Here is a 21,318-nt window from a genome sequence, read left to right as displayed (position 1 = left end):
AAAAAAAGAAAAAAACTTTTGGACACCGTCACACCGTAGACTTGGATTGGAAGAGTATAGGGCAAAATTAGCATGGCAAATAGCAGAGTGATTGGGCAGCACTGCAGCAGTAGCACGTAGGAGTTTTCTTTTTCCTTTTTTTTTGTAATTTAGCTACTGAGAGAGCAGGAGGGATTCTCCCAAGTCCCAACATGTGAATATGTGTATGGTATAGTATAGCCGTATAGGCTTCTTTTTTCTGGGATGCAGACAAGTATACAACCTCTCCTCCACTGACCCTCTGACATATATTCTTGAAATTTGAGCACTTTGTCAGCCATCACTCACTCTTGTAGTCCTTGTAATTGCACCTCTCTCTCTCTCTCTATCTCTCTCTCTCTCTCTCTCGTTGAATGAAAATGGTTTTCACAATGAAATTAGGCCCACATTTCAACCATCTTAATTTGTTTCACATTTCAAAAAAATGAACCACTCTCCTCTAGTAGTTACCCTACCATTCCCTTTACTTTTACTTTACTTACCCCCTTGACACTTTGACCCTTTCCTTTTCCTCTATATAACCCCTCACTATCTCCACCTGCAGAAGAGGAACCCAGCTTTCTTCTTATCTTGTCCTCAAGGAAGAGTCCCCTATCTTCCACTGTTGAGTGTTGACTCACCTCTCAGTTCAGTTTTGGAGCAATGGCTGCATTGCTGAACCTCACTCTCATACTCTCCACCCTCCTATTTTTCCACATTCTAGGTAGATATATTCTCTCTAGCTCACACAAAAATAAATATGAACAATACGTGGCTGTTAATTTTTTTCTAACTTGAATTTAATTTATTTGTTGGGTGCGTACAGTAAATGAGGTGTCAGCCACAACAGTAACGTTCTACAACAAGTGCTCTCACCCAGTGTGGCCAGGCATTCAAGCCAGCGCCGGCAAACCTCTTCTCGCCCGCGGCGGCTTCACCCTTCCACCCAACAAAGCCTACTCCCTCCACCTCCCACCGCTCTGGTCCGGCCGCTTCTGGGGCCGCCACGGCTGCGCCTTCGACGCTTCCGGACGCGGCCGCTGCGCCACCGGAGACTGCGGCGGCAACCTCTTCTGCTCCGGCATCGGCGGAGCTCCACCCGCCACCCTGGCCGAGATCACCCTCGGCAACGATCAGGACTTCTACGACGTGAGCCTCGTGGACGGCTACAACCTCGCCATCTCCATCGTCCCCTTTAAAGGGTCGGGCAAATGCAGCTACGCCGGTTGCGTGAGCGACCTGAACATGATGTGTCCGGTGGGTCTTCAGGTGAGGTCGCACGACAACCGGAGAGTTGTCGCTTGCAAGAGTGCTTGCTTCGCTTTCAATTCGCCGAGGTATTGCTGCACTGGTAGCTTTGGGAGTCCTCAGGCTTGTAAGCCCACGGCCTACTCCAAGATCTTCAAGACTGCTTGCCCCAAGGCTTATTCTTATGCTTATGATGATCCCACCAGCATTGCTACCTGCACTCGTGGAAACTATGTCGTTACCTTCTGCCCTCACCAGCGTTGATCATCTACCTATTTTCATTAGCTTAATTATTATACTCTTAATTATGAATGAATACTCTAGTAATTAATTAATTTCAGTTCAAATTATGGGTGTCATTCGATGACAAATGAATGGGTAGTTTGGTAAACCTGCTTTCTCAGTTCTCTATAAGCTGAAAAGCGTGCCCGTTGAGGCATCTATTTGTCTGCTACTCTGCTGCGCTATTTTTTATCACTTTACTATAAATCGTACCACTGCAATAATTATCCCTGTCACCACTGAGCTACTGATCGTGGCTTCGATCTCTACGGCTAATTAACCTATGGGCATAGGTGAACAGCCAATAATTCGCTGCAAATTAAATTTTTGAACTTTTTAGGTTAATTACACTTATACTTTCGACTTTATCATTTTTTTACATATATTTTTTAAAATTTTAATAATTACACGTATATTTTTAAAGTTTTAAAATTATTATATATAATCTCTTATAGTGAGATAAAAATGATAAAATATTATGTAATAATGCATATTAAGAGGTGAAGTGGCTTAATATGATTAAGGTTCAATTTTAATATAAATATATTTTTTTATTTTTTTATTTTTTTCTCTTATATAGAATTATATGTAATAATTTTAAAATTTTATGAAGTATATGTATAATTATTAAAATTTTATAAAATATATGTAAAAAAATAATAAATAGCACGTAAGTATAATTAACTTACTTTTTAATTAATTACTTTGATGGATGTGTCGGGCAACAAAATTAATATATGAATATATCAAGAGATTGAAAAAGTGCTGCCCTCAATTCCTCATACAAGCCTCTGCACATGAACGTGGAGGCAAACATATTGGTGGATGCCCGCGTGGAAAACCATTATTGGACCTCAGGACCTTTTAACTTTGCGGCCATGTCGTTCTTGCCTTTTACTATTCATGTTTACTCGTTTTGGCCCCTTATACTTTTCTGTGATTTTTAAAGTTTTTTCATAGCATTATTTTGTCCTTGTATTAAATAGGTGAGGGAACTTATATTGGATTTAACATAGACACCCCCAAATTTAGAGTTCGACACTGCTGTTGGATATGTCAAAAATATATTAAGATTAGTAAAAACACTTTTAGTGGTTTTGGCAAATATAAATAAAACTGTTTTGTGTTATAAAAGTATTAGGGTAACCCGCGTTGGTGTTTTGTTTAAAGAGGAAATTAATTGAAGAAATTGAATGCTAAAGAATAATTAATTAACGAGAAAGAGGCAGTAAATCAATTTTCATGGACGAAAAAGTAAATTTAAAAAATAGATAATTGACTATTAGATGAGAGTCAAAACGATCTAAACCATTTGGATTTGAAAATAAATTTGAAAATTAAAAAACTGATATTTTATTTTATAGATTTTTAAGAAATTTGTCGAGAAGCACATAATAAACACTTTCAAGTGTTTTTACATAAAAAAAACTACTTAAAATTTTAATAAAAATATGTGTACTTGAAAAAAGGTTTCTAATAAGAAGTGAACGAGGTTTCATACTCTAAGATCGAAAAAAGCGAATCCATCGTATCAAACGATTAAATACGTGTCTACACATTATCCATGTCCGCACCATAACCTTTACTCTTAACATAGCATTTCAATTTTCAGAGCCCGACTCTTTGAACTTCCAAGAGCAATAATTCTAAATAAGTAAATATATGCCTGGGCTGCCCTATGAGGCTATCACATTTCAATTTGGACACACTACCCAAGCAAATTGATGAACTACAGGTTTTAGCAAACCAAGAAATCTTTTTTTTTTTAAGAAAAAGTAAATTTAGCATGGGCCTATTCGTAAAAGTTATTTTAAACCCTGGCCCAGGTCCACAACCTAGACCAAACCTTAAAATACAGAGGTTTGGGCTTTAAGCTCTGAAGCAAACTCCCCCTTGTTCGTTTAGGCCCAAATAACAGAGATGGTGTATGAACGTTTGTCTTCATTTGCATTCCAGAGAGAGTTTCTCAAAACGAAATACAGTTTGATGACATAAATAGAAGCATCGAGCATGCACACACCATGTTCCTCACAAGTACACCATCATCAGCCAAGACGGTAATCAACCACAAAACCATAACAATCCCTCTCGTATTCCTCTTCAGTACACACCCCACCCCATCCCCTCATCACCAACACCAAGACCAACACCAGCACCAAATAAGCATAGACGACAGGTCGTACTGGACTAAAAAGATTCACAGCCTCTGCACCACACACCGCAACGTCGACGAAGCGCTTCGCCTACTCCACCACCTTCGCCTCCTTGGCTACCGTCCTGACTCGCTCAACCTCAGTAGCATCATTCATGCTCTGTGTGACTCCAACCGCTTCGCCGAAGCCCACCACCGCTTTGCCCACTCCATTTCTTCGGATTGCCTCCCCGACGAGCGCACTTGCAATGTCATCATCGCTCGCTTGCTTGATTCCCAAACCCCACATGCCACATTGGGTGTTCTTCACCATTTGACTCATGTTAACCCTGAGTTTGTGGCCTCTTTGGTTAATTACAACCGTTTGATGTATCAAATCTGCTCGCTTTCGCGACCCAGTCAAGGTCATAGAGTGTTCTTTGATATGCTGAGTAGAGGTCATTGCCCAAATGCTGTTTCTTACACGACCTTGATTGATGGGTATTGTGGAATTGGTGAGTTGGATGATGCCCAGAAGCTGTTTGATGAAATGGGTGACAAGGGCGTTGTGCCCAATTCCCTTACGTATAGCGTGTTGATTCGTGGTTTTCTTCGGAAGCGTGATATTGGGCGTGCGACTGAATTGATGGAAAATCTTTGGGAGAAAATGAATGGTGAAGATGATCCAACTGTGAAAAATGCGGCTTTCGCGAACCTCATTGATTCTATGTGCAGAGAAGGGTATTTTCAGGAAGTTTTTAGCATTGCGGAAGATATGCCACAAGGGAAGAGTGTGAATGAGGAGTTTGTTTATGCACAAATGATTGATTCGCTTTGTAAAGCCGGAAGACATCATGGGGCGTCAAGGATTGTTTACATCATGAGGCATAGAAGCTTTGTTCCAAGCTTAATATCATATAACTCTATTATACATGGACTAAGCAAGGAGGGAGGTTGGATGAGGGCTTATCAGTTGCTAAAGGAAGGAATTGAATTTGGTTATTTGCCATCCGAGTACACTTACAAGGTTCTAGTAGAAGGTCTTTGTCAAGAATCTGACCTCCACAAGGCAAGGGAGGTTCTTCAATATATGCTAAATAAGAAAGCAGTGGACAGGACTAGGATGTATAACATATATTTGAGAGCTCTATGTCTTGTGAATAACACAACTGAGCTTCTGAATGTACTTGTATCTATGCTCCAGACGCAGTGTCAGGCCGATGTGATCACCCTAAACATAGTTGTCAATGGATTCTGCAAGATGGAGAGAATTGAAGAAGCTTTAAAGGTACTAGATGATATGATGATTGGCAAATTTTGTGCACCAAATGTTGTGACCTTCACAACTATCATTAGTGGTTTATTGAATGTTGGAAGAACCCAAGAAGCTCTTGGTATATTGTTTCGTGTGATGCCAGAGAAAGGTTTTAGGCCTAATGTCGTGACATATAATGCTGTTCTTCGTGGTTTGTTCAAACTTAGGCAAGCAACAGAGGCAATGGATATTTTCATTGGCATGGTAACTGGTAGTGTGGCTGCTGACAGTACCACTTACTCTATAATAATTGATGGGTTGTGTGAGTCTAATCAATTAGAAGAGGCTAAGAGGTTTTGGGATGATGTTGTTTGGCCCTCAAAGATCCACGATAGTTTTGTATATGCAGCCATTATCAAAGGGCTTTGCCATTCAGGAAAATTTGATGAGGCTTGTCATTTCCTTTATGAACTAGTAGATGCTGGGGTCTCTCCAAATATTTTCAGTTATAACATTGTGATTGATGCGGCTTGCAAATTAGGTTTGAAGAAGGAAGCGTATGAACTTGTAAGAGAGATGAGAAGAAATGGGCTGGCTCCAGATCCTGTAACTTGGAGGATTCTTGACAAGTTACATGGCAATGCGGGAAAACAATTTTGTGCTGAGGATTCAACTTTTCAATTCGTAAATGGGACACAGGGATAGGTGCGTAAGAAAATATGTGGAAGTGGAGCCAATCTGAAACAAGAGAGCAATTACAAAGAAGAGACAATAGGATCTTGTTGGCATCATCATGTGAATTGAAAAGGTTAAAGAAACTGCAAATTAACTAGCTGACCTCCAAAATACAGTTGAAAAGAGAGACTGGATGGTCAACTCCCCATTGAGAAGGTAAAGGGTGACTAAGTTTTTTGCAGACCAAGTATCATTCGTCTAAAGGATGGTAATAAAACTGATCAGGTTGCAATAATAACCTCAAAAGTTTACAATTCCATGAAGGAATTTATCAACATGGAGGTTAGTCTTTGTAAACTGTGTACGCATATTGAATAAATCCAAGGATATACAAGATATTTGAATTTGAAACGAGTGGTGTACAGAGATTTATTTAAAAGCAGCAATTTAATTACAAATTCTCGATTCATACAAGTGTTTTGCAGTCTGCATGACCCATTTTTCGGATTCTGTCTGCTTACAGATGAGGCTGCAATGCAGCAATGGTGTATTGTATACAACCAGAGAAGCTAAGAATGGGTGAACCTGAGCCTTCATTCGTTCCTCATTAAAGTACTCCGTATTGTGAATGATTCTACTTGTTAAGCACAATCAGCCGCTTTGTAATTTAACTTTATGTACTGGAAAATCAGATATTGAAGAGTAAAATATATGCTTTAATTACCAATCCATTTCCAGTCTAATAGTCTTTGATAAAGTCATTCTCAGTTGTTTTGCTATGGTCTTGTATGAATTTCCAGTAATGTCTCGTTGGACTATTCATAATTACATAATCATTCATATCCATGAATCATATATAAGTTTCTCACCTTCTTTGTAGATGTTATTTAGAGTAAAAGGCATCATTGATTCACATATTTTGATCATTTTCTCATGTTGGTTAACGATTTAATTTTTGTTTATGATGTATCCCATTTTAGTCCATTCGGTCACTTTTGGGCCAACTTCCGACCATTTCCACCAAGTGTGCCGCACATGGGGCCTTTTTGAGAGGGCAATCGTGTACTTTTATCCATGAACGTGTCACAATAGTTTTAGAGGGCTACTATTTGAACACCCTTTTTTTTCTTTTTGCACACTCTTTTGTAAAAAAAAAATCAAAAATCAAAGGAAAAGACACACTCACCCCTCACCCAACACACCCCTTACTCTCAGACCAAAAAAAAAAAAACACACACACCCCTCAAAAAAAAAACACACCCGACCTCCTCCCTCCCCTCCACCAAGCCCCAGCCCCGACCAGCCCACCCCCTTCCTCTCCACCCAGCCCGACCTCCTCCCTCCCCTCCACCAAGCCTCAGCCCCGTCGCACCCTCCCTCCAGCCCCGACCCAGCCCGACCTCCTTCCTCCCCTCCACCAAGCCCCAGCCCCGTCGCACCTTCCCTCCAGCCCCGACCCAGCCCACCTCCTTCCCCTCCACCCAGCCCGACCTCCACCTTCCCCTCCACCCGGCCCCATCACACCCCCTCCCACCCAACCCCGTCGCACCTTCCCTCTAGCCTCGACCCACCCGGCCCACCTCCCTCTAGGTTCGGCGGATATATGCCGAATGGTTTGTGGGTGTTCGGCGGTTGGCTGTCGAATGGTTTGTGGGTGTTCGGTGGGTGGCTGCCGAATGGTTTGTGGGTGTTCGGTGGGTGGCTGCCGAAGGAAGGAGAAAACAGAGAGAGAAAGGGAGGGAGGGAGGAGAGAAGAGTAGAAGGTTGGGGGTGAGGTCGGGTGCTGCTTGTGGTGGTTGGGTGAGGGAGGGAGGGGGCTGGGTGGGTGGGTCGGGGCTGGAGGGAGGGTGCGACGGGGCTGGGGCTTGGTGGAGGGAGGGCTGCGTGGGTGGGTGTGGTCGGGTGAGGGAGATGAAGGGGGGTGTGTGTGGCTGGGTGTGTGTGTTTTTTTGGGTCTGTTGATGGGGTGTGCAAAAGAGAAAAAATGGAGTTGGTTTTGGGTGTGAGAAGGGTGAGTGTGTCTTTTTCTTTGATTTTTGATTTATTTTTTACAAAAGGGTGTGTAAAAAGAAAAAAAAAAGTGTGCAAATAGCAGCCTCTAGTTTTATCATGCTCTTTGCCATGTTGCAACGAAACGAATGAGGAACATTTTATCCCAACCACCAAATTCAAACTACGTGTTGCTTAATGCTTAGGCCCCCCACCAAACAGAAAGTCTACGTGTTGCTTCTTTATTTGTTTCTTTTTCTTTTTTTGCAGTACTGATTCTACTGAAAACGCGTCCAAACCGAGTGTACCTGGTAATTTCCTCATCAATCCCATGGACGACCTGCACACGCCACATGTCACATGACTTCCTATCACTACAACTCGAAAGTTCGATTACTTTATGGGTAAAAAATTTATTTTAAATACCTTTACATGAAACTAACATTTTATTTATGAAAAGTGCTATTGCCTCCTTAAAGTTTAGTAATTTCATATACTAAACTCTTACATCCAATCATTGTTGAAAAATTTTATGTGACAGTTCTATTCGCCCATTATATTTATCACTCTCATCTATAATAGATTTATTTATAGAAACATCCGTGAAATTTTTTCTCTCTCGTTCATTTACCTTTTCGAATGAGCAACATTGTTGATAAAAGATAAATCCTAAACTAGTCTTTTTGACAATTGACATACAACAAAATTCTACCAATGAATGTCATCCCAATCCTTCCAACTCCCCCAAACTGCAAAATTTAAAATAAAAAGTTCTTCCAACCCCCCAAAGTGAAAAAGCGCCATGCCGTGTATTACGGTGTATTGTGTATATCACTTTAATTCCCAAATAAGCCACATTTATTTATAGAATTATTAATTTCTATTTTCAAGCCTACATTCATTTTTGTCTATAATTTTACGCGCCTTTCTTGGCGGCATTTTTATTGGTGGCTCAAAGCCTCAAAATAATATCCCTTCCCCACCCCCCCAACTGTCCCAAGTCCCATCCCCCAATATCTTTTCTATATATACCCCAAGACTTCAACTCTTCTCAATCTGAAATCTGAGATACCAAATTACCAAAAAACCCCAACCCTAACCATGGCAACTAACGGAACCCCAAGCCCAGCCCAATCCACCGACCCCAAACCACCGGTTACGGAAGAGGTTCGCAAGGTCTTCGGTAGCTTCGACGCCAACAGCGACGGCAAGATCTCCGTCTCCGAGCTCGGCAACGTCCTCAAAGCCCTAGGCTCCGAAGTCTCTCCCGAAGAGCTCCAGCGTGTCATGGTTGACCTCGACACCGACAAGGACGGCTTCATCTGCCTCCACGAGTTCAACGCCTTCTGGGTCGCCGGCTCCCCCGACGGCAGCGGCGCCGAGCTCCGTGACGCCTTCGACCTCTACGACCAGGACCGCAACGGCCTCATCTCCGCCACCGAGCTCCATTTGGTGTTGAATCAGCTTCAGATGTCGTGTTCCATGGAAGATTGCCATCGGATGATCAAGTCCGTCGACTCTGACGGCGATGGGAATGTGAATTTCGAGGAGTTCAAGACGATGATGAGCAACAGCAGCAGTTCCCTCAGCAAGAACGCCTAGACTCACTCATTCCATGGTGTGCTTGCTTCACCTAGTCTTACGTCTTTCTCTTTTAGATGATTTTAATTAGATCCGAATCTCGATCCAAGTGTTTAGGTTGACTTTTGAAGTTTATGATGAAAATAATTTTGAGAACGGGTTTTATATGTACTTAGATTAGAGCAAAAGTCTGCAAGTGGATGTGGAAAAGGGATTAAGGGATTTGTGACATCCTCCTCCATTTTCTTGTAATTTTTGTACGACTCTTTTGTGCTTTGTTCAAAATCACGCTACTTTAGTAAGCAAAATTACTATTTGTATTCTCTGCTCTATGTTTGTTTCCCAAGCAAATTCTCAGCCCTTGGTTTGATGAATATAATTGGGCTGTCAATTTTTTTATTTATTTTTCAGTTTCTAGGTAGTAAAATCTGATAGTAGTGGTGGTGGTGGACGGTGGACGGTGAACGGCTGAATTCGAAGGTGCGTTGATGAGTCAACCATCTTTTTGCAGAGATCCGATGGTGATGTTGAGCGATGCAAGACGTCATGCAGACACGGTTGGGTTGCCAATGCCTACTAATTAATCATGATAATCCTTTCTTAACCTTGTGATTTTTTTTCGAATCCATTTTTGCTTGCCACAAAAAAGTGGCAGTGGGAGCATTATCACCATATGAACGGGTGACACGTATTTTATCATCATATATAATGTATTCTATCATCATATATAATGAGATAAATGTCATGTCATTCATTCTTCTTCATAATGGTAATAAGCTCACCCTGATAAGTAAAAATAAATCATGGATGTTCTTTTCTTTATCAAATCACATGGTCGCATTTCCTAATGCTCAAAAATGATCCTAAGCTTTTTTCCTTACAGTGAAAGTTATAACTAATTAAATGACTAAAGACTAAAAAGAAATTGTTATGGCTAAAAAATGCCTCAACCTCATGGACAGTCGAGATCAACCACAACCAAATCAAGCAGCCTTATCTGACAAGTTTGGTTAACCGTGAATATATTGATTCGAATAATTTGGTTATCCAAAAATCAGATAACTGGGTCAAAATATTAAGCCCAACTTTGTGAGTTTTTTGGATAATGGCCCATTTTTCAAGCCTAATTTGGCTAGCTAAAGGCTCATTTTGCACACTTCATATGATTATATAAAGGCTCATATTGACAATTTAAGCACTTTTAAGAAATCCAAACACAAGTTCTAACAAATTCCAACGCAAACAAACAAGTGACAAGTTCTAACCAGTTACACAACATAAAAAACAGAATTAACAGCCAGCAGAATGAACAAGTGACAAGTTCTTACCCTTTTACAGTTTAAAAACATATATAAATTATAATAGAGAATTTGGTTTACTCTATAATTAATAGGTATTAGAATTATATATAAAACAATTAATATATAAAAATTTATACGTATTATCAGTGATGGTTCGATTCGGTTAAAATCGAAAATTTCCATATTGAAAACCAAAACTAAATCACAAAGTTCGGATTAGTTGGGTTTAATATCTGAAAACAAAAACAAACAAAAAACAAGACTAGACCAAATCGATCTGGTTAGTTTGGTTTGGTTCGAAACTCGATTTTTCGGTATTTTTGCACACGCCTAATATGAACAATGTGGATGGATTGTACTCTAGCCATGACTTGGTTTAAATTAAACCATTTTGGATGGTAGTGGATGAGCACATTTTCCATTTAATTTTAGGAAGACAAGAGATTGAAATGACAAAAGGGAGAAATTATTCATTGATGGTGAAATTTTTGGCAAATCTCAATGGATCAAATTCAAATTGGATGGACAGAGATAAAATTGTAGATAAACACCATACAGATCTTCTCGTTTTCGATTTATTTTTCTCTTTTTCCTCCTTTGCATTTAGAACTTGGTTTGTCACCGCTTTGCTATGTCCAATTGAAGCCCAAAAATTGATGGGCTACATAGCCTTACATATGTGAATGAGACCAACCCATTTCTTCAAATGTGGGCCGACGCTGTGGAGTCACGTGATTACGAGGTCCAATGGTAAGGATTAAGGAAGGAATCTAATCGCCAACATAATGTCACATCTAAATACCAGTTGTTCCAAGTGGATAGCATTTGCAATGATAATCCTTTCTCACCGACCAATGAAATACAAGATTTAAGCGGTTGATGCGTGATCAACTTACTGCTTTGCTAGAATAATGTGGGGGAAGGCCCAATAAGAAAATGCCACCTAAGATTTTAAAAATGCATAAATAAATTAAATAATAGGTTGAGTGATATTAGAGAAAGAGAAGTTATAGGTGAAGATGAATTAAGTTTGCTAGCTAGTTTATTAATGACAGGCACTAAACCTCGACAGCATGAGGGATCAGCCATCATGTCTTTTTCAATGTAATCACATGTAAGAGACTCAGTACCCTCCAAAAGCAATGCCCAATGGATTTCATTCAATTCATTTCCTCATGCGATTGATTTGGGACTTGGTACACACACATATATTTTATATATATATACACACACACTTGAGCATGACTCTTCCCCATTTCTCATTTGCTTTTTTCTCTTGGTCTTTGAAAATTGTTTTAGAGTTTATTAGTTTTGTTCTTTGATCTTATTTAATTATTAGCTGAGGTTGATTGGTTGGCTGATTATGATCAAAGGTGAATTGATGGGTGATTCAATTGATGAAGAGTGTGATTACCTGTTCAAGGCAGTTTTGATTGGAGACTCTGGAGTTGGGAAATCAAATTTGCTATCCAGGTTTTCCAAAGACGAGTTCCGGTTGGATTCCAAGCCTACCATAGGAGTCGAATTCGCCTACCGGAATATCAAGATCGCTGAGAAACTCATCAAGGCTCAAATTTGGGACACTGCTGGCCAAGAAAGGTATGCATATTTATTCTTTCATCACATACGTTGTTTTAATCTTGTACATGTATTCATTCATTTGATCATCGTTTTTTCAAAATTTACATCTGGTTTTGAAATCCAGTTCTGGTCATGAGCTAAAGATTAGCAGACCATTTTGTGAACTATCATATATATGCCAAAGAATTTTCTTATATTTTGGAGAGCTTGTAAATAATTAGTCATGGAAATATATGAACAACATGCATAATTTAAGAACCAAACACCCACTGAATTAGTTGTGTTTCTTGGATGGAAATTGAATTATTCAACTACTTGGCATACAGAATTATGTGGTACGTGTTACTCAATATGGAAATTAGCTGAGTTGTCTAGCTGTAGGACAATTAATTGATCGTTAGCCCTTCCTTAATGGACATTGAATTTGATTTCTTAAATTCCAATGAATGTTTTTATGGATGTTTTTATGTTTCCCCAACTTTTCAAGCAATTGAATTATGATATGAACACTACTCCTCAACGCGTGCCTCTCCTTTTTGATGATTTGGTCCCATAGAGAGTTCTCAAGAGCTGTAATTATACCCTAATAAAATATAAACCCACTCGGGTGGGACCCATCTACCTAAAATAAATTTCTCAAATTTTTTTTTTAAAATTTGGAAATGAAAATAAAAAACCTTTTTTTTTTTTGGCCAAGAAAATAAAAAACCTTAAGCATGAAGATAACTAGATAAGTACAAGAAGTATTAATTAAATTCAAAGCCTCAAAGTTTCCTATCCGATTCCTTTATTTGTTTTGTGGATGTGTGTCGTTATCGTTGTTGCTATACTTAGATAGTCATGAGTCTGATTAGTGATGATAAATTAACCCACAAATGAGTTCACGAAAAGAAGATCGAATACACAAACTGAACCACACCACTGAGTCACTGACCACCCGTGATCGAGGCCGCGAGTCATGCTCTTGCTAAGTTGCTAGTATATTATAAGCGCCACCTAGCTTAATTACTAGCTTAGCAAAACAACAGTAGTAGTAGTATTAGCCATAAATCATAATGCATGGACTTTCTCTCCCTTACTTTCCTGCTTTTTACCTGCTTTATATTTTTTTGTCAATCTTGGATTCTTGAGGTAGAAACATGTTCTTTTCAATATTGCTCAACAAATTAGGACCTAGTTAAAGAGAAACTATGACTTTATTCAATGTTTGTGGACAAGTGAGGCCAAGGGACCTAATCATGCACAAGAGACATATATATAATATATAAATTAAACAAGAAATAATGAGTGTGAGGCAATCCTCATGGGTACACCACGCCAGACCAACACCATCAAACTAGGGAAACTTCCTCACTCATTGTGCATAAATATTATAACATGTATGTATATGTATGTATGTATGTATGGTTCTCCAGGTGATCAGAATTGTAAATTAAGGCATTGTATTTATATGTAAGACAAAGAACTGTGGAAGTATATGCTTATTCAAGTCCTATATACTTTCTTTTGGTGCAGATTTAGAGCAATCACCAGTTCTTACTATCGTGGAGCACTTGGTGCCATACTAGTGTATGACATAACCCGGCGAAATTCCTTTGAAAATGTGGAGAAATGGTTGCGGGAGCTCCGCGAATTCGGTAATTCAGACATGGTTATTGTTCTTGTTGGAAACAAATCGGATTTGAGTCAGTCTAGAGAGGTTTCTGAGCAAGAAGGCAAAAGTTTTGCAGAGACAGAAGGCCTGTGTTTCATGGAAACCTCTGCTTTAGAGAATGTGAATGTTGAGCAAGTGTTCTTGGATATGATCTCTAAGATTCATCAAATCACAAGTCAAAAGAGTTTAGAAGCCAAAATGGATGCTGAAACAACTCCAAGCCTTCGTGCTGCAAAAGAAATCATCCATATAGATCATGATCTAGATCATGAAGTTACGGCTACTAAACAAGCTAGGTGTTGCTCAACATAGATCATTAATTAATATATGGTTCATTCAATTCGTATACTCCATGCATGGAGAGAGAGCTTGTATAGCTTAGAAGAATTTTGAGGTTGATTTCTTGTGTGAATTCATTTATATCACTGATATATATAGTCCTATTTCTTTTCTTCTAATGGCCTCTGCATCAAAGAGAACAAAAACACACGTAAACATTATCAAACGATGCCTAAGTTGAAAAGTACTCGATGATGAATGATATTAAACACTACACAATACAAAGTGATATGAAAGGAGTTATTTCCATTTGCTTGTATTCATTAGACTCAAATGTTAAATATCTCATATCACCATGATACAGTTGAGTTGTACAATACTACAGTATATAAGTTTTGGACAATCCTTTTTTTAAAAGTCAATTTTAAGATGAAAGTCGATTTTAAGATGATGTAGACTCATAGGCCTGTAATAGACTATTTGAGCCCATAATATATATTCTTATTTATTTTGAACCAACTACCTATGTTAAGCATTGGGCCTGTTGGGGTTGGATTTTGAACATTTTAGTTACTATATTGGTTGGGTGGGCTTGTGAAAACGGTTTTTGGGCTTCATATAATGTACATCTTTATATGCAATCTTTCTTGATTTGTAATTTGTATCTATCTTTGGGGAACTATACTTTCGGGTCCAGCAACGTTTGCAATTAAAGATAAATAAGATTTTTGTTTGTTATAATTTTTGTCATTTTTCACTTTGGTACTTAATTCATTGCACCAAAGTGAAAAATAATCAAACTATAGAAATTTCTCCTCTATTTTTTGTTGTTCCAATTTGGATACTTGTGAAAAGTGAAACTTGTGTACAAAGTCTTTGTGTACGTGTCATGGTCATTCGTTAGTGTTTGTCCCATAAGATAGAATTAAGAAATAATTAAGCTTGAGTTTTTTAGATGAAAATCAGAGATATTTTAAAATTTATAAGAAAATCTTTTTAATTTATAATAAAATCTTCTTCCGATTTGAAATGTATTTTCTTTCTTAAGATGTAGAGTTATAGAGGTTGCATGTTAAGTTTTAAAACCTAATATAAAGTTGTTAAAGAAAAAAAAAATAACTTGATTAAAAATCATAAATCACTACTAATCTTAGTCTAAAAATTCATAAAATTGATTGAATTTTAAATCTTCCTAAACTTAATTGGGTTTTACGGAATTTCCCCTAACTCCTAGTAAGAACAACCAGGATAAGCTATAAGCTGCAACCAAACACCATCAAAAGTATGGGACGTTCGTTGCTCGGTCGTTGTTGAACACGCGCGTTATGTCACCCTCTCTCTTCATCAGTCATCACTGCAATTTAACCAGTGGGACCCACAGACGCCGTGTGTCTCACTCGAAATCTAACGGCCTTGAAACTCAAACCTTACCCGCCTGTCACTCGAGCATTTTCACCTTGCACCCTCTTCCTCCTTCCACTCGCATAGTTCTCACAGCCCCTCCCCTCATCCTCTGCAAAATAAAACGCTGCGTTTTACAGAAATGCACCTTCAATAGCTCCATAGGAAAAAAGAAGAGCTAAATTAGCACGATCATGGCCAACTGGATCTCCTCCAAGCTCAGAGCCGCTGAAAATATCCTCCAACAGGTTCAATTCTCTCCGTTCTCCTTCTAATATTATTTTTTCCCCTTATTTTTAAACACAATTTGACTGTTTTTTCTGAAATTAGAGAAATTTGTCGAAATCGAAAATCTATTTTTTTCTTCTTATTCATAAAAAACAAAGAAAAGTATTTTACTTCGTGATTTTTCTTTTTTTGGTGAAAAACAAACTAGTCGATCTGTAATTGAAGGTTTTTTTTTTTAAGTTCGAGTTTTTTGGAATAATAATGTGATATGCGTGTGATTGTGTAATGGACGGTTTAGATCGATCAGCAAGCTGCGGAGTCATTGCGGAAAAACGAGAAGACTCTCGCCGACGATGACTTGAACTTGGGCACTCCGTCGAAAACGGGAGGCAGTGTGCCTTTGAAGGATCAGCTGAAAAAGAAAACTCCAGAAAACAGTGATTATCGTGGAAAATTACAAAGCGATCCGAATTTCAACATTCTTAATAATAATAATAATAATAATAATAATAATAATGCTAATGGTGATCTTGACGATAATAATAATAGTAATCCTAATAGGGATAAAGAGATTTCTGGAACCCAGAAATCTAAGCCTTCTCTTACTGATAGTGACTGGACTCAACTCCTTAGTACACCTAATCAGGCAACCACTTCTACCGTCAATCGTGGCAATGGTTTGCCCGGGGTTCGTGGTTTGAGGAAGGATGGTAGGAGGCAGGGCAGTGCTGCTTCTGCTTCGAATTTGTCGGTTTTAGAGGTTAAGAAGAATCAAAAGAGTGCTAGTAGTAATAATGTTTTGAAGTCGGCACGGAGACCAAGTGTTGGGGAAGTAAGTAAGTTGAATGGGAAAGTGAGTGATATGGAGGAGTCTAGTTTTTGGGATTCAGTGCAGAGGTCGTCAACTATTGAATTGAAGAGTGATGGTAAGATTTTGGAAAGGCAAGAGTTGAATAATAGGGATGTAGGATTGAACACTTTGGAGGAAACAAAAGATAAGGGAAATGAAGAAAATGGTGGACATTTTGATTCTAAGGAGCTTTCTTTGGAGGGTTCTTTACAGTCGGTAAAGAAAAATGATGGGGTATCTGACAAGAAGATAGGAGGGGAGAAAGTAGGTGATCGGTTGAGAAGTACAGCGAGGGGTAAGCATGAGTCTAGTGAAGCATCTCGAAGTTCTACCTCTGAGGACTTAAAGAGAGGTTTTTCTTCAGTAAGTGATCGGAGCTCTGAGTCAGACACGGACTCGGGTTCAAGTTCTGATTTTGAAAGTGAGCGTGAGAAGGAGGAAAGGAGAAAGAAGAGGGAGAAGATTCTGGCTGAGAAAGCGGCAGCTAAGGCTGTGGAGGCCATCAAAGAGCGGGAAAATATGGTTGCCAGACTGGAGGGAGAGAAGCAGAGCTTGGAAAAAATACTTGAAGAGCAAGTGAAACAACAAGCACAAGAGGTAAGACTAAGGTTATTGAGTTTTGTTTTTATCATTCTTGTTGTTATTGGTGGGGTTTGTTCAGCATAACCATAATATGTGTAGCATTTTTCTTTCTTACATTTTGCTGTGCTATTTTTTATTTTTCCTAGTTTATAATAAAGAGAAGCCTACTTCATTGTTTCATCTTTATGTATTTTTGTTTAGTATAACCACGGTACTAGCTTAGGACAAGTAAAATTGAGGAACACCTTTCTGCTTGTCTTCCATCGAGTTGTTCTACAGTTTTTGATTCAAAGCATCAATTGATTTGAACAACAAATAAGGAAGTTGAACAGCTTGAATTTGATAGATGGTTAATGCCTTAAATGTTGTATGGTGGCATTTCTAAACCTGCTTGGCTTTCCTGTTAAAGGTTCTGATGTAACCAAGCACGGTCTAAGCAGGGACTTGCTGTGCTTTGGAGGAAGTCAGCTACAAATTCTGTTTCTTGAGCATCACAAACACTAATCTCTCTAAAAGTAATAGGGAATAGGGAACAATGATAAAGCTAGTATTGCCACAGAACTTCATATGGCAACATCATTATGTATGCTACATTTCTGTTTACTATTTGGAGCACCTATTTTGCCATTTTGTTTTATGCAGGGCCATTTTTCTCCCCACCAATACTTTGTTTAATTTATCAAATTCTTATTAAAATGTCTTTATCCTTTTGCATTCAATGTTGTTCTTAATTTTACCTTGTTTCCTGTTTCAGGCTTCAAAGCTGCAAATGACTATGATGGAAACCATGGAAGCTGCTGATTTAGAGAAGCAGAAACATAATAATACTAGAATGGCAGTCTTTGCGCGATTGGCTAAACTAGAGGTGCTACAACCTTTTTCCTCTGTTGCTTATGCGTAGTGGAAAATTATATATGTTTCATACTGATTTCGAAAGTAGAAATTTCCAACTTTGTTGAACTTTTTAGGCAGTGTGCATATATAGGTTGATTTTGTTATTACTAAATCTCAAAATTCGTTGCAGGCTGCAAATGCTGACCTTGCAAAATCCCTAGCCAATGTGCAGTGGAATCTTGAAGTAGAGGTATGATGATATTCTGACTCAGATGATTGCTGTGGTCCAAAAGTCTTTGATAATCTTTTCAATTGAAGTTTTGAGCAACAAAAAATTATTCAGTTTGTTAATTTCTTAGGTAGTGCAAATGTAGTAGATGAAATAATATTGTAAAAATGCCATTGCTTCTGCTTGGCCTTAAAATCCTTCTTTCTTGTCCTCTCAGTTCACATTTATGGTTTTTGAAACCCTGCTCTTTGGCATCTTGAGTGCTTTGGATGCCCTGTCTTATATGTGATGTACGCCAATCTGATAGTTAATGTAATGTTACAGAAATTTTGCAGGAATACATTTTTTGTAAATATCTGTAATGTGAATGCTAGATTTTCTGGAGTTCAAATTATGTTTTCATTTTAATTATTATTTTTCTCTTAAATTCGTTACCTGCCTATTTCTGTCTGAACTTAAGTTTTTACTGTATATTATATAATTTTTATTTTTTATTAAAAGCTAATTTTATTTTCTCTCATTATAATTTTTTGTGTTTTTCTCTTTTATTCACCTCCTGGGTTTCTAACAACAACCAGCAATTGTGTGGTTAAGACATTTATCCTTGGGCAAAAAAAACAAAAAATAGGCATGTTCATTAAGTTCTTGCTGCTTTGTAAAACAAAATTTGTATATTAGCCTCACCTGCTGAGACCCAATGAGTACTTGTTATATTTTTAACTCTTGTTGACATGTTTTTCTTTCATTCTTTCGGGAGCCTAGGTTAATCAGGTAGCAGAACTTCGACAGCAAGTTGAGTTAAAGGAAGTGAACCATGAAGGTATGCTCTCTGGAATCACAAAATAATGTCTTAAATCGGTGTGGAAATAGAAAAGTCCTTTGTATTTATATATTTTTTCTTTTTCAAATTAAATGCATTTTAGAACTGCCTCTTGGTAAAAGATTCAAGTATAAATAAATCTTGTGATGAGTACCCTATGAAAGACAATCAGAGGGTTTGTTTCACTAAGCCTCCAATCCCCTTTAAAGGCTTTTAATGGGAATTTGATATGGATAAAACTTTTAATACAAGCATTGTTTTCTCATCATTAATTTGACTATGGCTAATTACAGGTAAGAGTTTAGGGCAACCTGTAGTTGTATGGTTTATGACATCATAGAAGGGTAATAATGGAATCTTAAAATTCTTATAATCAAAACAGCATGAACATTAAGGTTTACAGCATACTGGTTACTGGACTTTAAGACAGTAGGCTGCTGGAACTTTTTTACAGTATGCATTTTTACCGCCAATCAATTTTATAGTTTTCCTTAACGGGAATAATCTTATTCTTCTTTTGATGTAGTATATTCAATTTATGAGATATTACTTATTATACTAAATGCAAGAACAAGGAAAATTGGAATAGTCTGGTTCTTTTTCTGCCAAAGCATGCCTTAAACATAAAGTTGACCATGTTACCAGTTTTTTTCTTGAGATTTGAGAGTTTTGATTCCAGGGCCCAGGTAATAATAGGTAGAGCATATATTAACTGTATATAAGGCAGTGTATGCTTTGCATAAAGTAAGAAATTTTTTGTGTTTATGATGAAATCAATGTTGTGTTACTGGTATCTTGGCATATCATTCTTTGGACTCTTTTTCTTCTTGTAGAACTCAGGAGGAAGATCTCCGATACTCATCAGACAGAAATGTCTTTAATGAAAGTGGCAGCTCCAAAAGGAGTTGAACTTGAAAGAGAGATTTTGGAGGCTGAGTATTCTTTTCTAACTGATAAAGTTGGACGATTGCAAGATAAGGTTAGAGTATTTTCTTACAATATTGCAAAAGTTGTGATGCTTTCTAAAATGCTGACCAATTATGTTTTATAACCAAAGCTTACAACCCTAATAGACTTATGGTTTAAAGCCTTTGACAACTTTGGATAAATGCTGTTTCCAACTTTCCAGATAGATCTTTGGAGGGTTTTAATTTGTGATCTTCCATTCTTCCATATCACCATTTGTTTTTGTTCTTGTTACATTTCAGGCAAAGAAGCTGGAAGCAAACATTGAAATGACAAGGAAGGAGATAGAGGATCCAACAGACATAGAAATTGAGCTCAAGCGAAGGCTTGCTCAGATGACTGACCATTTGATTCACAAACAAGCCCAGGTTTGTCATTCTAACATCTTTCTCTTTACATAAATAAGACCATCAGAAATAATTTGTCCTTGCCTTTATCAGCGACTTTTATATGTATGGAAAAAACCAGAAATATATTCGAAAAAGAAATGTTGCACAGAACTCAGAGATGCAGAAGAAAAATAAAAGGGAAAAAAAGAATTTTGAAACATTTTCTGAAAAATAATCACATTTCATGTTAGGATTTACCTTTGATTATTTACCAATTATTATACAGCTATGACACCTTTAAGCTTCAGTAAGATGTGCATTCTTTTCATAATGATGTTTTTTGACAATAAACTCAGTAGTCATAAACTAACTGCAATATCTTATGTCAACGTATGAATGAATTTTCTGTGGTTTATTGAAAGAGTATAATATATAATTCCACTTGTTCAACCAGGTTGAGGCTCTCTCCTCTGAGAAGGCAACCCTTCAGTTCAGAATTGAGGTATGTTGATTATACTGATAACTGTGCAATAAATTTTAAATGTGCAAGATGGGTCTTCTATGCACAGACAAAAATGCGCTAATTTAAGGAAAGCTACAAATTGGTGTTAAATTTTTGTATCCTGCAGGCAGTCTCAAGGTCGCTAGATGAAAGCAAGTCAATGACTGAATTTTCTGGTACCTCATCAAGGGACATAGAATCAGGCAGACAATTATTTGAAGACAAAATGCGTTCAGGTAGGGAGCACCTAGGTTCAGCACTTCAGCAATTGGATTCTATTTTCGTAGCCGGAGCAGTGTTTTTTAGGAGGAACTCGACTGCAAGATTATGGTCTGTGGTTTACTTTATTTGTCTTCACTTCTGGGTTATTTATATTCTTATGTCCCATTCTCAAGGTTCAAATGAGATCAAATCTGGGGCTGTCATGTCCTTAGAAAACATTAATAACACTGCAGGTGTATAGTGTGATACTGTAATTTGGTTTATATTATTATTTTGTTCATTTTCCTCAGCTTTTAAGAGGTCTTAATTACCTGGGGTGTAATTGTGCAGTTCCCTCCCCCCCTCCCCAAATACCAAATAA

At 38.0% G+C, this 21,318-nt stretch overlaps 4 protein-coding genes and 1 pseudogene across 6 annotated transcripts; all 5 read left to right on the top strand.

The window, feature by feature from the left end:
* Positions 1-599: 599 nt before the first annotated feature.
* ATLP-1 (Pathogenesis-related thaumatin superfamily protein) lies at positions 600-1,725 on the top strand. Its single transcript, XM_086256390.1, has 2 exons — positions 600-742; positions 845-1,725. Exons 1-2 carry the CDS (start codon positions 682-684, stop codon positions 1,528-1,530), a joined length of 747 nt encoding a protein of 248 aa, XP_086112516.1. The 5' UTR covers positions 600-681; the 3' UTR covers positions 1,531-1,725.
* Positions 1,726-3,519: 1,794 nt separating this feature from the next.
* On the top strand, positions 3,520-6,334 carry LOC147275316 (Pentatricopeptide repeat (PPR) superfamily protein). Its single transcript, XM_086227663.1, has 2 exons — positions 3,520-5,951; positions 6,133-6,334. Exon 1 carries the CDS (start codon positions 3,570-3,572, stop codon positions 5,637-5,639), a length of 2,070 nt encoding a protein of 689 aa, XP_086083789.1. The 5' UTR covers positions 3,520-3,569; the 3' UTR covers positions 5,640-5,951; positions 6,133-6,334.
* Positions 6,335-8,618: 2,284 nt separating this feature from the next.
* On the top strand, positions 8,619-9,509 carry LOC147275315 (putative calcium-binding protein CML26 pseudogene; annotated as a pseudogene).
* A 2,028-nt stretch (positions 9,510-11,537) lies between these two features.
* Positions 11,538-14,173, top strand: RABA6B (Rab GTPase-like A1I protein). 3 transcript variants are annotated; one of them, XM_086228487.1, is made up of 3 exons: positions 11,538-11,594; positions 11,854-12,079; positions 13,577-14,173. In XM_086228487.1, the coding sequence occupies exons 2-3, from the start codon at positions 11,862-11,864 to the stop codon at positions 14,025-14,027; spliced, it is 669 nt and encodes a 222-aa protein (XP_086084613.1). In that variant the 5' UTR covers positions 11,538-11,594; positions 11,854-11,861; the 3' UTR covers positions 14,028-14,173. The 3 variants fall into 3 exon arrangements, with proteins under 3 accessions (XP_086084613.1, XP_086084614.1, XP_086084612.1); XM_086228488.1 differs by lacking the exon at positions 11,538-11,594 and adding an exon at positions 11,661-11,676; XM_086228486.1 differs by lacking the exon at positions 11,538-11,594 and having other exon boundaries at positions 11,700-12,079.
* Positions 14,174-15,457: 1,284 nt separating this feature from the next.
* On the top strand, positions 15,458-21,264 carry GC2 (golgin Putative 2). Its single transcript, XM_086228483.1, has 9 exons — positions 15,458-15,643; positions 15,922-17,070; positions 17,810-17,920; positions 18,080-18,139; positions 18,881-18,938; positions 19,772-19,917; positions 20,147-20,272; positions 20,688-20,735; positions 20,863-21,264. The coding sequence occupies exons 1-9, from the start codon at positions 15,590-15,592 to the stop codon at positions 21,196-21,198; spliced, it is 2,088 nt and encodes a 695-aa protein (XP_086084609.1). The 5' UTR covers positions 15,458-15,589; the 3' UTR covers positions 21,199-21,264.
* The last annotated feature ends 54 nt before the right edge of the window (positions 21,265-21,318 follow it).

Source organism: Dryas octopetala, chromosome 9 (genome assembly GCF_963921425.1).
Source record: "Dryas octopetala chromosome 9, drDryOcto1.1, whole genome shotgun sequence".
Taxonomy (NCBI): domain Eukaryota; kingdom Viridiplantae; phylum Streptophyta; class Magnoliopsida; order Rosales; family Rosaceae; genus Dryas; species Dryas octopetala.
Note: the sequence above shows the minus strand (reverse complement) of the source record. Positions and strands in the feature narration are given on the sequence as shown.